This window comes from Falco cherrug, chromosome 7 (genome assembly GCF_023634085.1).
Source record: "Falco cherrug isolate bFalChe1 chromosome 7, bFalChe1.pri, whole genome shotgun sequence".
In the NCBI taxonomy this organism is placed as follows: Eukaryota; Metazoa; Chordata; class Aves; order Falconiformes; family Falconidae; genus Falco; species Falco cherrug.
Genome location: NC_073703.1, coordinates 19,302,455 through 19,319,023, shown reverse-complemented (window position 1 = coordinate 19,319,023; position 16,569 = coordinate 19,302,455). Strand labels below are relative to the sequence as shown.

General features: G+C 41.5%; 1 protein-coding gene across 1 annotated transcript in view; it reads left to right on the top strand.

The window, feature by feature from the left end:
- MYO1E (myosin IE) overlaps positions 1-16,569 on the top strand; it is a 92,946-nt gene that overhangs the window by 65,861 nt on the left and 10,516 nt on the right. The window contains exons 19-24 of the mRNA XM_055715453.1: positions 3,275-3,419; positions 7,386-7,500; positions 8,204-8,373; positions 8,824-8,969; positions 13,953-14,099; positions 15,656-15,813. Of these exons, the coding sequence (XP_055571428.1) occupies positions 3,275-3,419; positions 7,386-7,500; positions 8,204-8,373; positions 8,824-8,969; positions 13,953-14,099; positions 15,656-15,813 (881 nt within the window). The remainder of the gene's footprint in view (positions 1-3,274; positions 3,420-7,385; positions 7,501-8,203; positions 8,374-8,823; positions 8,970-13,952; positions 14,100-15,655; positions 15,814-16,569) is intronic.

The window sequence follows — 16,569 nt, the reverse complement described above, 5'->3', positions numbered from 1 at the left end:
AAACCACTGCAGCTGCTCACTGACTGAAAGCCAGAGCTCTGTAAGACCAATCCTTTTTTCAGGGTCTTAGGACCAGCTGTTAAGATGATTAACTACCTCCACTAGCTAATGAAATCCTCTTAAATAAGAGCAATTTCAAGATTTGTACAACATTCAGCTTCTGTTTCTCAGAAAATTGAGACATACAGCTAAAGAATTCCCAAACTGGGGCATTAGATTACAAATCAGCCTTTGTTGGAAGTCTGTTGCCTTTGAGAATATAAAACACAAAACCCAATCAGCTGTTGCAAAGGAAGGAGTATAATTAATCAGATGGCACGGAACAAAGCCAATGGTAATACTTCACGATAACACAGAGAATGTTCTAATCATCTAGTAACAGAGAGACCTAAAATATCAGAAAAGTAGGGACTAGATTTTCATTACAGAATAATTTTAAATCCCTTTTTCTTCATGATCTTCAAGCCCAGACATGTAAACGTGAATATGCTTCAGGTTGGATTACTTCACAAAACCATCGCTGAGAGTAACAGTGTATTACACCTAGCCTCCACGGTTCTTGCACACCGATTGTAAGGGCTGTGCAGGTCTAGAAATCTGCACAAAGGCAAGCTACATGGTCCTTCTGGCAGGTGAATAGATTTCTGTACTTCACGTTATATGTGGAGATTCACAGGCAGTCAAACCCATTATTTATGGAATTCATCCGTTTGTTTCGAATCAGTCTTGTTAAATTGAACATTTTTGTTATAAGTAAAACTCTTCCTGCAACCTTTCCATTCACAGTTCGCTAGCATCCAGAACAAGCTCTGTTCTGACACCCTGAGTCAGTGTGAGTAGCAGGGGCTGAGGCATGGGATGGAGAGGAAATGCATGCTCGCACACTTGTTTTCCTTGGGCGTTCCTTGGCAGCTCCATAGAAGTGGAGATTTCTGGGCTGAATAGACTTTTATGTACAACATTTACATTTGCATGCAAAAAGCCACAGTCACTGAAAAGGCCTGTGTGTTTCAAAGCATAACCGATGTGAAAGCTGAACTCCATGCTCCCGTATTTAGACATAGGACATAACTGCTTACTGTGAATTTATAATTATTTTTTTTTTGGGGGGGGGGGGGGAGTCATGATTTGAAATTTTCAGAAGCATTTTAAGAACACATTTATTACTTGTGCTGAAATCCTCTGTAAGATCAAATCACACAAGCTTGAAAAATCTAGATATTTGGATAGTGATATAACCAGTTTAAGGGGAAGCATGCACAAGTACATTAGAGGAAAGGGCTGATTCTAAACAGCACAATGATGGAATTGCCACGTTATAAAATTGTGAAACACTTAATTGGTGCATGTTATAGAATAACCTGTTTCTTCTGCCATGTAGACTTGTCACACTAATGAAGCGTATGAAGTTAGAATTTATGAAAAAGGAGAATTTCAAATCTGTTCTTCTTTTGTACCCGAGAGCTTTGCTTGTATTAAAAGGTCTTAAGGCATGGTTTTTCCCCATGCCCTCCTTTATAACTCAGAAGATGTAGGAAAGAATTTGTAACATGCTGAAATGCAGTGTCAGATTCTGTGGTAGCAGTTTCACATGCCTTTATTAACATCAGCTTCTTTACATTCAGACTCTTAGACCCACCTATACAACTATACTGTTGGTGGTACGTGATAAACCTGCAAAAGAGGCTGTTGATTAAATAAGCTGGGAGTCACTTTAACTTAGAGCATCTTACTAGGTTGCATGTATTTATCCCATAATACTGATAAATTACGTAAATATTTAAGTGTACACATTGTCTGTAAACATAGATTATATATGTGTATATATATACATATAATATACTTCTGTATTTAAGATGGCATAAGACCTACTTTGTTACACCATCATGTACCTGAGCATTTGTTAACTAGGAATAATTTGAACATGAAAACATCAGTAGACCCTTTTGAATCCTACTGAATTATTCATAAGTTAGCTTTCTCTTTTCACATACTTGCTATTTAGAGGTGTTTGGGTTTTGTGATACATTCCTTTTTAACTGTTTGCTATTTCTGTTTGCGTGGTACTTGTAATTTAAGTTGCATGACACTGTTTCTGCTTCCTGGCTGGATAACATTTTAGATGGGACAAGAATAAACATTCCCTTAAGGAATTTTCTAACAATTCCTTGTGTGTTTTTGAGAACATCTTATTAGGAGCTGCCTAGATCTTCTCAAGAAACAAGAACTTGGGAATTACAGCAAACTGAACTCCATAGTTTATCACTTTTTTCATTAGTTGAATGTTTTACTAATAAGCATGATTTAGTTTATATAACTCAGTTACACTTAAGGCATTAATAAAAATTGTCACAGTAATAGATTTGGGGGAGAAATTTGTCACAACACATTTAGCTGTTCTCCAGTCTCATTGTCAAAGGAGTCTAAGTAGCTGCTGCTAGAGAAGTTACTTATCCGCGGACATGCCGAGGCAGCTAGAGCCCATCGGTGCTCCTCGGTGGGCAGTGAACAGCGAAACAAGGCAGCTTTGTAATTCAGCCTGGCAGTTCCAAAAGCCCAAATTAAGCCTGAAAAAGCAGACGGTTTAAGTGGGGCTGCAACCTGGCATCAACCTAATTTTCAACACTTAAAGGGAATATCATGAGACAGAAGACTGCTCACCTCTCCCTATCAAAGACGTGTTACTATAGCACTTCCCTAGTCGGTTCCCAGTGTTCCTTCTGGGTAGCACCAGCATCACTATGTCTTCCCTCTTGCACCAGGGGCCAAGCCAAAGGCTTTCTGGGATAACGCCAGGAATAGCTCCTTGCTAAATGCAGACCAGCTGTTGGACAGGTGGGTTAGGAGCATGAGCTGGCTACTTGCTTAGAAACAGAAGAGGCCTTTGTAAGACAGATGAAGGCTGGAGTGGGAAATGGGCCACGTGCTTGGGAACGAACCTAGAGTACCGAGGGTGTAGGTACTTAAATCTGGACCATAAGTCATTGCTGGTAACTAACCTTGTCCTGGACTTAAGGAGATCACGCACAACTGTCTGTAACTAACTACTGCAGTTACCAAATAGTAACCGAGCACCTGGAAATGGGAGACTCCTGGACACTGTTGTCCTCATTGCAGTTGTTTGGTCTTGCTAAACAAGTAATATCTTAATACTGTGCATCTTCCACACTTGGGCTTTTTTTAAGTCCTGCTGAAATTGCCAGCTCTCACCTTGGGGTAATGCTGCCGCTGCTGGTTGCTGTCAGGTTTTAATCTCTTCTCCTTGGTGGTTAAGGTACGCCATTCTGACGAAAGCAACCTGGCCTTCCTGGAAAGGAGAAGAGAAACAAGGCGTGCTCCACCTGCTTCAGTCAGTCAACATGGATCCTGACCAGTACCAGCTTGGGAAATCCAAAGTCTTCATCAAAGCTCCTGAGTCTGTAAGTGTGGCAGAACATGAGTCTTTATGTATGAAACTGTTGTGCTGCGATAAAAGGCTCAGAAGCCGAGCGTGCCTGCTCAGGTGGGAGAGGCGTAAGAGTGTAAGTCAGGCTGGGCAGGTCTGTCACAGGTGCCTCGAGGCTGTACCGGGGTTCTGGGCACTTACAACCGGCACAGTACAGAAGGACCCTGTGTGATTTTGACACTAATACAAGGACCATCAAATACATCACGAAGAGGAGATAGGATATGAAAATGCTTTGGTGTCACATTGCACATAGTGACGTTCCATCAGAGAATCTGTCATGTGAAGGCACCTCATGGCATGAAGACGTATCTATGACCGTTGGCCCAAGAAAATGGGTCTCCTCGGTACAAGAAATCCTGATAAAAATAGAATAGCCCCCAGTTATAGTAAGGGGGGTATCTTATGCATGATTGAGTAAATCAATGCTCCCAAATGACTGAAATCCCACTCAAAGAGAACATGAGGGAGGCATCAGAAGGCTGGTTTTACCCTGTGGCTGCTAAACTGCACAAAATCTGTTGGAAAAGAATTTTCTAAAGTTGTCAATGAAAAAACCATGCTCTACTCATTGTCATGTATTCCCTATTTATCAGAAGCAACTGGGTTTAGTTTGGTAGCAGTTGAGCATTAGGTGGTTTCTTGGTGCTCTACCTGAAGTTACATATCAAAATAGAACACTTCTATTGCTGCCGTTTTCCTTTGCAGAAACTGTTCTTTTTCTCTGTAGAGCAGCAGTAATTCAGGCAATGACACTGCTGTGCCCAGTCACATGGGAAGATACCTGTTAAAGAGAAAAATAAAACTCTTCTCCAAGTCATAATAGAAATTGTGCGGTTTCTGCCATAAATAGGGTAAGGATTTCTCTGTTTAGGAATAATGAGACTTTACATTCCTGCCATCTGAGACATGTTTCTATAATAAATCATACAGTATTTAAGATGTTATTAGAATTTCTGTAATAAATTAGAATTTCTATAATAAATCATACAGTATTTAAGGTTGTTAGAATACTTAGGTGCACATTGGCAGAGCAGGAAATTCTAGTATAGGATTAATCCTACTTAATTATTGCAAGCAGCACCTTAGCTAGCCGGTTTAATGAAGTGTGAGCTTTATTTGCCTTCCTCTGTAGCACAGGCCATCATTTATTTCTCAAGATTATTGGGGAGTTTGTCTTGCAAATTCAGTGCAGTAGCCTTGGACATTAGCAGATGTCTGATACCTCTTCTTGTGGCGTTACAGTTGTGACTTTTAGTCCTTTACTGACGACCTCAAGTATATTATAGCACGGTGGTGGGTACACATTCTGGTCGAGCATCTATTTGAATTAATACAGACAACCTAGTTGCTTGTAATGACAAGGAACCAGAATTGGTAATTCAAGCAGCATCTTCCAGTTTCGTGTTCATTGTCTTACACTGTAGCAAACCTGATTTTCTTGTTCTCACTGTGAAATGGTTTGGCATCCATGCCATTCATTGCAGTTAGTTACAAAGCAAATACAGTCTCAGTTTGGGAGACAAACAAGCAAAGAAACCAAAATAATTCACGTGATGGCTGTTTTCTTGATGTTATGCTACTTTATAGATAAGTAAATCCAAAATTTTAAAGTATTTGTTGTTTTCACTTTTATGTAATAAATCACATAAGGAACTGTCTTCCCCAGCTGCTGAAATACCCCAGTTTGCACCTCGTAAGAGCACAGATTTTTCAGCAGCCATATCTTAACAAATGTGGTGGGTCTTATTCCTGTTTTGCTCAAAGAAAGAAATGAAATCATCTGCTGGTGTCCGTCATCTGTTTAATAGCCAGGCGGCAAGTGCTGAACCTAAGATGGATGAATCTAACGCCGCTTCACTCTGAAGTGGCCAAAATGTTGAATGTTCTGTACCCCAACATCATGTGCTGTTAGTTGTTTCCAAGAGGGAGTTGTTTTCCAGTGGATGCATGTTCTCTGTCTGACACAGTTTTGTAACACCTGGTTGCATGTACATGCATTTAATGGCACGTCTGTGAGTTTTACCGAGGGATTGTTCTGCAGGTTAACCCGACATGAGGTTGACTGGAAATAGTAAAGCTCTTTTGGGTTGCATTTTGATTTGCTTTGAATTACTGTGTACGTTTTCTTTAAATGAAAAGCCATGAAATCCATTTTTAAACATGTACTAAAAATAGCCTGGGTCTTTGTCATTTTAAGTTGAAAATTCTTCTGTGAGCTGAATATTCTAAAGCTTGATTTATATCTTTTAGTATCAGAGACAGTCATCTAACATTTATATTACTAAAGTATTGGCTAGGATTATGTTACCTTCGAGAAAAATAATTTTTTGATGGGAAATGAGAATTTTTCTTTCTGCCACCAAAGAGAGCGCACCTGTTGTGGTTAATCAGATGAAAAATGCGTGATTTGCTTGGGAGTGTGAGGGGAGGCTTTACAATATATATTTTAGAAAAGAATTTATGCAGTATTTTAATTTTGTAGCTTACAAACCATGTTTTAACTTCCTCAATTGTGACCTTCTACTGCAGGTGATAGACTGTTTTGCCTTGTGATTTTGCGATTAGCATTATTGTTAGAGAAATAACTGGCAAGTGTTCACAAGACACTACATCGGTATTGTTACCGTAACCGGAATTGCTGAAGGGCTTGGTCATGCCCCTGCTGAAGCTGAGCAAGTTTTTGCATCAGGAGTGCTCATGCCTGGGTGCTGAAACCCTATCTAGTGCTCGTGTGTTTGTGAAGAGGTATTTTTTTTCTTTTTAATAAGTTTGCTGTAGATGGAGAGTTGCCAATGGAGAAATAAATTTTATGGGTGGCAGAAAGGAGACTTCATTATTTACATTTCCATCAAACACCTGAATAAATAACTGTACAAGAGCAAGTGAGGTTCTGCGGAAATGGTTTGCACTAGATCAAGTTTCCTTTTTAAGATCAATGTGAACGATAGTATTTTTCAAGATTTGCATGGTTTAGGTAGGGCAGCAAATTAAAAAAAAGGATCCTAAAGTCCAGGTTTCCTTCTCGATATACCTGGTTTTACTGATTTTATCTCTTGAAAAAAGCTAGAAGAGAAGTCCTTATGAATATTAAGTACACAGTAAAGGGAAATAATATGCAACAGTCATGTCAGTGGACTGATTTAGTACTTGAATTGTTAGCCAAATGCTTGTGCTTCTGATGACACAAGAACACATTTTACTAAACTTAAAGTATCTAAAATGCTATAAGTGAAATATGCTGTATCCTACGTAATGGTGAAGTTGTTCTAATGCATTACATTTACATATATTTTAGCGGGACCTGGGAAATTGTCAAAAAAGGAGATGCACCTTCTACTTCTGTTTTGATAAATCGGCATTTTCTCTTGAATTCTGACAACTTTTTAGATGTGAAAATCTTATTATGTCATACTGAAATACAAGGCCATGGTTGTAAATCCTGCAGCTGACAAACTTTGCTGCTAGGAAAGAATGGAGCCAGTGGGCATGAGAGTATGAAATTCAGACAGGGAAGAAATGTGCGTGTGAATAGTATGTGATTTTACACATTGCACCGATCCCCATAGACAAGGTAGCATTCTGACAAGAGAAAGAGGGATTTTTGGAGAATGTGAAGATGGAGGCTAGATGGATGCCCACTGGAGAACCTTGAGTTGCACCAGGAGAATATTTCAGGGAGGATCCGTATTACTCTTCCTTCATCATTGGTTATCAAGATTAATGGATAGGCTGGTAAAAGCCAGAACCACTCAAGCATTAGAGATTTCTTCCAGAAAAGGTTACCTTAACGTTCTGGTCTCGGCTACCATAGTTTTGGTAGAGACACCAGCCTTGATCTATAGTGAAATACACTGGGCAGCTGTTGAAAGTGGAATACAGCTTTTTCTTGGAACTTTTCACATAAAATGACCCACCCTGCTGTCTCTCTGTACTGCAGCTATTTTTGTTAGAAGAGATGAGAGAGAGGAAGTATGATGGGTATGCCAGGGCCATCCAGAAGGCATGGAGGAAGTATGTGGCCAGGAAAAAATATGTACAGATGAGAGAAGAAGGTAAGTCATAACTTCTGATGACAGGTGTTTCACACATGGTTCCACAGACAGAAAGAGTGCCACAAGAGAGGAAGGAGAAATCTCCCTCTCTACAGAACAAACTGTTGCATTGCAGATAATTGTCTGTGAATGTCTCCAAATTGTTGGACCCCCACCACTGCTGAGGCTGGCTGCTCTGCATGCATGGATTTCTTGGACAACCCAGTGTTCTGCTCTCATAGCCAGACTGAGTAGGACAGAGATCAGAGATGTTCTGGGGTAGTGAAAAATAAGTAGCTTCCCACAGTTATCTAGGACCTAGATACAGTTCTGTAGATGATGCAAATCCATCCAGGGACCGTAATGCTCAGTTGCATGTGTGACCTGGGTGACGTTAAGGCACAACGTTCTGAGTTTTCTTAGTAGAGTTAATCTATTTTCCAGCAATGAATGAGTGAGAAATTGCTTAGTTCCAGAAGCGCTCCTGATTCATCAGAACTGTTGAGCTTGCCATCAGTGTATTTCATTGGAAATGGATTTAATAATCACATGGATCGTTATGCAAAGGATTAGTAGCAGTGCTTCACTATTTTTTCCATATTATAAATAATTTGGTTATCACTTCTTCCCAAAAAGTTCTGCTTGAAACAGTTAGCTCTTTCAGATCACGAGTTGAGAAAATTTAGTAAGTGCTATTAATCAATGTTTATTTTTGATATTTAAGCATCAGATCTATTGCTGAACAAGAAAGAAAGACGACGGAACAGCATTAACAGGAATTTTGTGGGAGATTACATAGGCATGGAGGACCATCCAGAGCTACGCCAGTTTGTGGGCAAACGGGAGAAGATTGATTTTGCAGACACCGTAACTAAATATGATAGACGGTTTAAGGTATGTTTGAGAGCAACATCCACTGATGATTAGTTCTGCTAGGGAGTTACAGATTTCTACCATCCTTTAACAGAAACTCCACCACGTCAGTGTCCTACCATCTAGGATACCAGCTTGGAGAAAAATGACTTAAAAGACCCATAGGGAAGCAGTCACCGCGTGCGGTCAGAACATGGCCATTAGCAAACCTGTTGTCTCAGGATGAGGACTTCATGGGACTTGCTGGGCACAAAGCGACGTTAGGAAATGGAAAACAAAGCTACTTCTCTGTCCTATGCAGTCTGACTCTAGGGTCTTGCGATTAATCACATCAGTATTTTTTTTTCCCTTGAGCCAAAGACTGACAGTATTGCCCCAGATCACAGTACATTCTGCTTTTGGAACAGCACCGCGACGTTAGTGCATTGATCTTTGCATAGCTGTGTATTTTCAAACAATTTTGTGTTTCAGAGCGTGAAGCGGGATCTTGTCCTCACTCCAAAGTGCATATACCTGATCGGGCGTGAGAAGATAAAGCAGGGTCCAGAGAAAGGACAAGTGAAGGAAGTCTTAAAGCGAAGGATGGAAGTGGAGAGAATTCTTTCTGTTTCTCTAAGGTCAGTACCGTGGAAATATCTTTCCATTGACAGATAAATTTGTGTAGGACAGGGGAAATAAGTTGATTGATGGAGGGTGAATTTCGTAAGCTGTATTAATTGAATCTTGTAAACAAAGAAAGATGAAGCCTTATTTTCACTCCCAGCCCTGGTAAGTATGTTATAGCAATGGATGTTTAAGGACAGAACACAAACGTTTTCCAACTAGTCGTTAAAATGTTTCACTTACACCAGGTCTGGCCTACCTTAAAGTGTATTCTGTCCAGCGTATATTCACCACGCACAAGCAGGGTCTAGTAAGTTTTGGCTCAAGCTTGTATCCCAGAAATAATTCTTACTTACAGAAGTACACCTTGTACATATCCGCTGCTCCCTGAAGGGGTGTTCTCTCTCTGGTGAGCTACTAAAACCTTTATTTCTAGTTGGATTTCACCTTGCTTCTGCTGACTGACTGTCAGGCTAATCCCAGATTGCAGGAAGTTTCCGAGGTGTCCACACAGGGCTGAGAAACCCAGTTAGGTCAGCGACAACTGGAGAACAGGGAGAAACTGCCCACAAGCCCCGTGGATTCTGGCATGTATTGTTTCACCCCTTGGAATAGGAGTGAACAGTGTCTCTGGATACCTCTGCATTTGTTACTGCAGTTTATTGGAGCTGGTAGAGGACTGTAATTTAATACAAAAAAATACCAATCCAGGGCAACAAGTCTACTCTAAATATTGAAATAAATGACTATTTTGACACAACACAAGTCTACACTTGAGTGCTGTGTATTGATAGTAACCACGAAGGTTTTTTAGTATATGCTTATAAAACCTTCCCATTAGCATAGCCAGCAGTCTTCTCACAGGCATTATCCAGGACTTAAAACCAGCAGATTTCACATTTTTGCAGAATTTTTCACAGCCATTTCAAGACTAGGGAAAGGTCTGCAAGCTGTGTCTGCTGCCAGTGCTGTTTTCAAAACCTGTGGTTTATTTATCATACGTCTTTGTAATGGAAGTCGCAACAGAACAACTGTAGTGGATCCGTAATGAGTGGAACCTGTCGTCTTTGTTGTGCGCCAGGTTTGGACAGTGCCCTTTGCAAACCCTGAGCAGGTTATAGCCAGACACGCTGGAAGGATGGAAAGCTGCTACCCTCCTCTCACAGGAGCTGACAGTTACAGGGAACCTTCTGAGCCAAACCTGAATGCCTTTAGTTCAGAGGAAATCTGTTACATTATGTCTGATAATGTTTTGGACTTAGCTTATTGATTTTGCTTTGTTGTCCAAAGCATTGGGGTTTGTATATGCTAAAAGTAGGTTCAGAATTATAAGCTATCAAACTGTCCAGGTGTTCCTCCAAAACCAAACCCTAAAGAACCTAGTGGGGCAAGAGGGCTTTTCCCTGTTACCATATTACTGTGGTTCTGAGTTCAAAATGGGTCTTCTTCAAGGAATCCCTTAACTCTCTATTGAAGTGGCTCAGTAGTAGTACAACACTGGCTGCAGAGGCTGTAAAAGTTACCGCTTCTCTTGAATCTGAGGTATCTCTCAGTGATGAAAGCCAGCGCTTGTAATATTTAACAGTCTTCAAATAGTAAAAACAGAGTGAAACCTTTATTTGGTACATGTATTACCTACTATGTAGTTTTTTGGGGAAAAAAAAACGCAACAAAAACCCCCAAACAGTTTTTCAGATGTCAGGCTCAAAGTGAAAATTGTATGAGCTCTAACTTGCATTCTGTCATGTGTTTTCAAAAGAAAGGTTCATTGTCCCTATATATTTTTTTTTATATATATATATATTCTATAACTCTAAGATAGTTGATTTCTGATTAGTTTTGAAGTGAATCTCAACCCTCTGCACTGGAAGAAAATAATTGCACTAACATTCTTCATGAGCTTATCCAGAATGGCTTTAGCTCTATTCTGTATTGCAGAACAGAGCCTCAAAGTTCTGTAAGTTCCAATTCTTATTTGTACTATTTTACATGCAGTATTCAATTTTAACTAAATCATTACAGAATAAAATTATTTTAAACAGAAAGGGGAGAGAGTATAACTGGATTCTTGCATCACATTCTAAACAATCTCTCTCAAGAAACCCCTGTGCAATTTATCGATGTAAGCTTGTATCACTACACTTATGCATAGTAAAGGCAGATTAATTAGCATTATTGACATGTATGAACAGCAATTAACACTACATAACAAGTTAAATTACTGAAGGAGGTGCACTTTAAATTGCAAAATGCCCAACTTGGAATTTAGTCAGGGTACCGAGACTGGCAACTTATACTCTCATGGAAACGTTCTTGTGCTTTTAGGAACAATAAGTAACTGAGCTTTATAACTATCTGATAAGGAGCGACATCCTAACAGCGTCGTGAAGTCAGACTCTGCTAAATCAGCAAAAACAGGACCACTGACGGGATAATAGTTACTGTAGGTCTTGAGCTTTTCCTGTACATCTCATTCAGAACCTGGCTGAGGCCCCAGATTTGCCTGACGATAGGAAAGGGGGGCGATGCTCTTACTCTGCTTTTACAGGTTTTGTATTGCCATTTTGAACGCTAATGAGGTATGTTTGTTGGTTCATATGCTCTTTTTCAAATTATGGGGAATATTCCAGAATTTGAAAGGAGGTTACGGAGTGCACAGGTAGGCAGACGTGTAGAACAGGTAGCGGTACGACTCATCCTTCACCTCGTGGGTCAGAATTGTATTTTAATACCAACAGTCAAGAGCACCTCTAGCAGCACTATGAAGCTGTCTTTAATTCTGCATAAAAAGGTACTTACAGTCTGTAGAGGGAATTGTAGCCTTCAGTCACCAGATGGAAGGTGGGGGTCAGAAGTTGGCTCTGCCTCCCCCTTTCAGATGTACAGTCGACAGCCAGGCAGGGCAGCTGGCAGAGAAGGGGATGAGCGTGCTCAGAGCAGAAAGCTATTGATTGCTAGGTAATTAGGATCAGAAAACAGTGATGAGGGCAAATAAACCTAATTTTATCTCTGAGGGTGGAGGCTTTTTTTTTCCCCCGCCCTGAGCTGAATATTCTTTGAATTCCTTATGTGTTGTAATGAATTTACTTTTGGAATTACTCTGAAATGATGGAGCAATACATGCATAAGGTTTAGGTAAGGTATCGGTGCCTCCTTCCTGTGGTGTATTGCTATGCAAAGCATTGAAAGCTCTTTCTTAGTGACAGGTATGGCACTTTGGCTGGCGCTGCACCTGGCTGCCCAAGCCACCTGCCTGGCTTTCCACAGCCCTCCCCACCGCAGTGCAGCCCCTCGCACTTCAGAGTCACACACGCCGTTTCTTAGGAAAAACAATGAAAACTTGTAATGAATGTTAATTCTAAATCCAACAAGATTTGTAAGGTCTAAATTTCTCTAGAGAGAAATGCAAACTGTGAGTGCCTTCTTCATGAGTAGGTGATATCTAACATATTGGAATAAATTGCAATTATAAAATAGGATTTTGTGATATTAGTAGTAGTAGCAGCAGCAGATTGACCCCCAGCATTGACAAAAAAGCAGAGCAGCTTTGCCTTCAGACTCCCTGCTGCGGACTAAACAGCCATGAAAAGGAGCCACACATTTTCTGCCCGGAGGACTTAACAGTATCTAACTAATGCTGCTTTCCTCCGTGGGTCTGCTCCGTTTGGTGCAGTGCCACACGGGTGATGCGGTGGTTGCTTCGTGAGAAGGTTCTCAGTTCCCAGCTTTGCACAGCTGTCAGAGCTCCTGTGCTGCCTCTCCTCCCAGCCACAGTTTTCTACGCTGGCTACTGCTCAGGTAGCTGCACGGGGACATGGATAAGACCTTGAAAAGCGAGGGAAGCAGAAAATTATTCTACCAGGAAAGGGCAGGAGATGGATTGTAGCGCGGGGGAAGGAACAGAAAACGTGTGTGAATAAAAAGAGGGAGGGGCAGAGGGAAGGCTGCCCCTTCTGACAGCACAACAATGGTAATTTGATTTAAACTGGTTATGAAATCACACATGAAATTTAGAGGTTTCTTATCACTTCTAGTCCCCTCCCTCTGTGGTGACTCTGCCGCTATTGTCTTGTGTCTGATGTAGCATTGTGCTCCCATGCAGTGACCTGGTTCCGTAAGGTCGTCCAGGACCGGCTGCAAGGTGCAGTTAGTGTGCTGTGGGAGCAGCACGTGGAACCAGAGCATCCTGTGGCTGCTTCTGTGCTATTCCAGTCAGGAAGTAAGAGGGGAACCCACGGCTTCCATATTTTCAGGTCTTAGAGTTTTATTTGGAAAGCTTTGTTAATACCTCTTTGTAGAAAGGATGCAGAAGCAGGCAGGCACCGGTGTAGCTGTAGCTCAGAAGTACGCCAGCGGGCTGTTGGAAGGAAGGAGGCTACACGTACAAACAAATGACAAGCATGCTGGAACAGTGGCAATCTTGGCTGGGACGTGGCATAACTGCTTTTACTGTGGGGAGTCTGGAAGGGCAGAAGTCAGCCTTGCAAACGACCGAGGTGGATGTCGTTTTCTGTGCTTGGCAGCATCTTCAGCAGGTGCAGACAGGAATCGATCCCAACGTGGCAATGGAACCCAGCCGGTGGGTTTTCTACTGTGTTAAACCAAGCTAAAGCTTCCAGCTCTTACTCCAGATTTACCTGCTTGGGTTTCAGTGTTCAGTAACCTTCAAGTTGCCAATTTGCCTCTAATCACAAGTTTTGCCATTATTGAAGGGGGAACTTTAACAGCACATGTTCTTTTACTAACAGCAATTACTGAAAAATGACTGCCTAGTATACCTGTCCTTCAAGAAGGATTGTTTCACATACTCCATTATGAAGTCCTGAAAAAACCTCAAACCTGTTCTCAGAAAGCAAGCCTCTGTAATTAATACTGCTTGGAATTTCTTATGTTTTTAAAAAATTAACCATGACTGCTCTGCAAATGTCATTATAATGCTGGCTGTATTTGCTGATGAAATCTTAGTATGAATGGTATATGCTCTGATTTCTTTCCAGCACAATGCAGGATGACATTTTCATTCTACATGAACAGGAATATGATAGTTTGCTTGAATCAGTCTTCAAAACGGAGTTTTTAAGCCTCTTATCAAAACGATATGAAGAGAAAACACAAAGGAAACTACCTCTGAAGTTTAGCAATACGTGAGTTATGGCTTTTTTCAATGGGCTTTTAAGAATAAATAGTTTTGTTCTTGCTGCTAAGGCAAATGGGTGCGTGCTAGGTGTTGAGCTGCTGACGCTGTGCTTTGTTTGAAAATAGTAAGAGGCAGCACAGTGTAAAAATCTCTGTATGTGCAAGGAGACCAGACTCTCTGATTAGCTCGTCGGAGTAGTATGTTAGGATTGTACCGGGGCCGCTTTCCACTGCCTGTGCATAGGAGGGTTGCCTTCATGCTACTGAAGAAGGGGCTGCAGCTTTGTGCTGGAGAGCAGCTGGGTGCCAGCAGAGCTGTGCCCCCCCAGCAAGGGCCGCACGATGGATGTGCAAGCAAGCACCCCGTCTGTGCTGGCTGCTCTTCCCCTCTTCCTTAGCCTTGACCGAGGTGTGGATGCAGCACAGCGAAGAGCTTGAAAGACAATGCTGGAGCCATAATGTAACAACCTGGAATTCTGAAGTCTATTGTGGGGACAGAGGACTGCAGGGTGAAAGGATAATTCTAAAGGAGCCTCATCAAGTAAATGATCTGGGGAACAATTTTTAGAAACAAGCTTGAAAAGCTACAGAGAGTTTGATGTGCATTTTAGCTGTAAGGACATGCTGGAAACTATCCTGACAAACATGGACTTCTGTTAATACTCCTACCTGTTAAGATGAGCAACAACAGGCCTTGGATTTGTATGTTCATGTGATTTCCTTAAAAAACCTGGAAGAATTATAAAAGGGAACATGAGATGATTATTTTGGAAAGGGTGTAGGAGGGCAACAGAAGTGTGGAACATTCCTGTAGTACAATACTCCTGTACACAGGGACTCCAAAGCCAGTACCAGGAGTAAATTTTTTGTTCGTGTAAGATGTAATGTATTATACTTCGGGGTCTTGCCCAAAAACCAAACCCTAATTTCCTTAGCTTATATCCCAGTACAGTTCAGAGCAGATGAATAGTGTGGAAGTGCTGGGGAAGAACAGATACGTGTGTTGTGTGCACAAGCACACGTGGGAAAAAATTTAAATTGGAAAGATTGAGGGATGTGTATACAAAACTGTTTACTCCCAGCACATGACCAAAGCCCACTCCTGAAGCATATATTGCCATGTATATACATATATATGTATAGATATACATCTAATGGGATATACAGAGAATGTTTAGGAATGGAGCACTTCACCTTGCTTCAGCAGAACCTGCTGCAGAGGCAGTCACATCCGAAGGCAGGCATAGATCTTTTACTCAGATCTTTGTGCATTTTTCTTCAAAACTCACTCTCCATCCTCTGCAGGGCATCTTAAACCACCTTTGAGCAGCTCTACCAGGAAGTTTAAAATGTCAATTAAGAACAACACTTAAAAAAGCATGAAAAAAAAGAGATTTTATTAGGTGGTTTATGTCAGCTAATCACTCGGGGAATACAAATTCTCGATCTAAGCTTTTTTCTAATACATTTCTAAGTTACCTGGTGCCAAGTGATACTGTCCTGATTTCACACGGAAATGCTTTCTGGTTTTTTTTTTCTGTTGTTGTTCATGTGCTTACATTAGACTTGAAGTGAAGCTGAAAAAGGAGAGCTGGGGGCCCTGGAGCAGTGGTGGGTCTCGACAAGTGCAGTTTATGCAAGGCCAAGGAGATATAGCCATTCTCAAGCCAAGCAATAAAGTGCTGCAGATCAGCATCGGACCGGGGCTACCAAAGAATTCCCGTAAGAATGGTTGACTCTCTCCTTGCTCACCTCTGGACTCAGCATGTTCTTTATTATTTCTCTGTAACACTTAAAATTTATAACGTGGGTGGTCTTCTAATGACGCAGCAGAATTCCTTGCTGCTCTAGTCGTGCTGGAATTTTGTTACTTTCACTATATACCCACTGTTCCTGAAATGTCTGAAATGCTTTGCCCTGCAGTGAAAGAAATGAGGGCATTTAATCATGTGACGTAGTGCAGATGGCACAATTAGCCAAGCATTTTAGGGAAGCCTTTCGCTCCGCTCTGAGCTCCCGCAGTCCCCACAGTCTCGCTGCTGCACACAGGGCTGCACCAGGACGGGGCGGGTTGCAATATGACAGCAGGGAGCCTCTGTGTATCACCAAATCTGACTGAGCTGCGAATGTATCAGCCTCTCTGCTTTCGTGTCCTACCTTCCTCTCATACCAATTGCTGATCAGGAACAGTACAGTGAGAGGTACTGCTGTGCCAGCTATATGTGGAACCGTAACAAAGTTCAAAGCTAATGGTCTTTTGGGCCTCATGGTGTCTTGGGACAGCTTTATTTTATGTTCTGGGGCTGGACCGGATCATAAAAGGGAGAATATTTCTAGGTCATCCTTGTTGTGCCTAAAGCTGTAGAGAACAAGCTGGCCAGCACGGCAGGAGTCAGAGTCTGATCACAGAGCAGGGGTCTGGCAGCCAGCCAGCCGTACCTAATTACTGTAATTGTGAAAGGGTAACAACACCTTGCT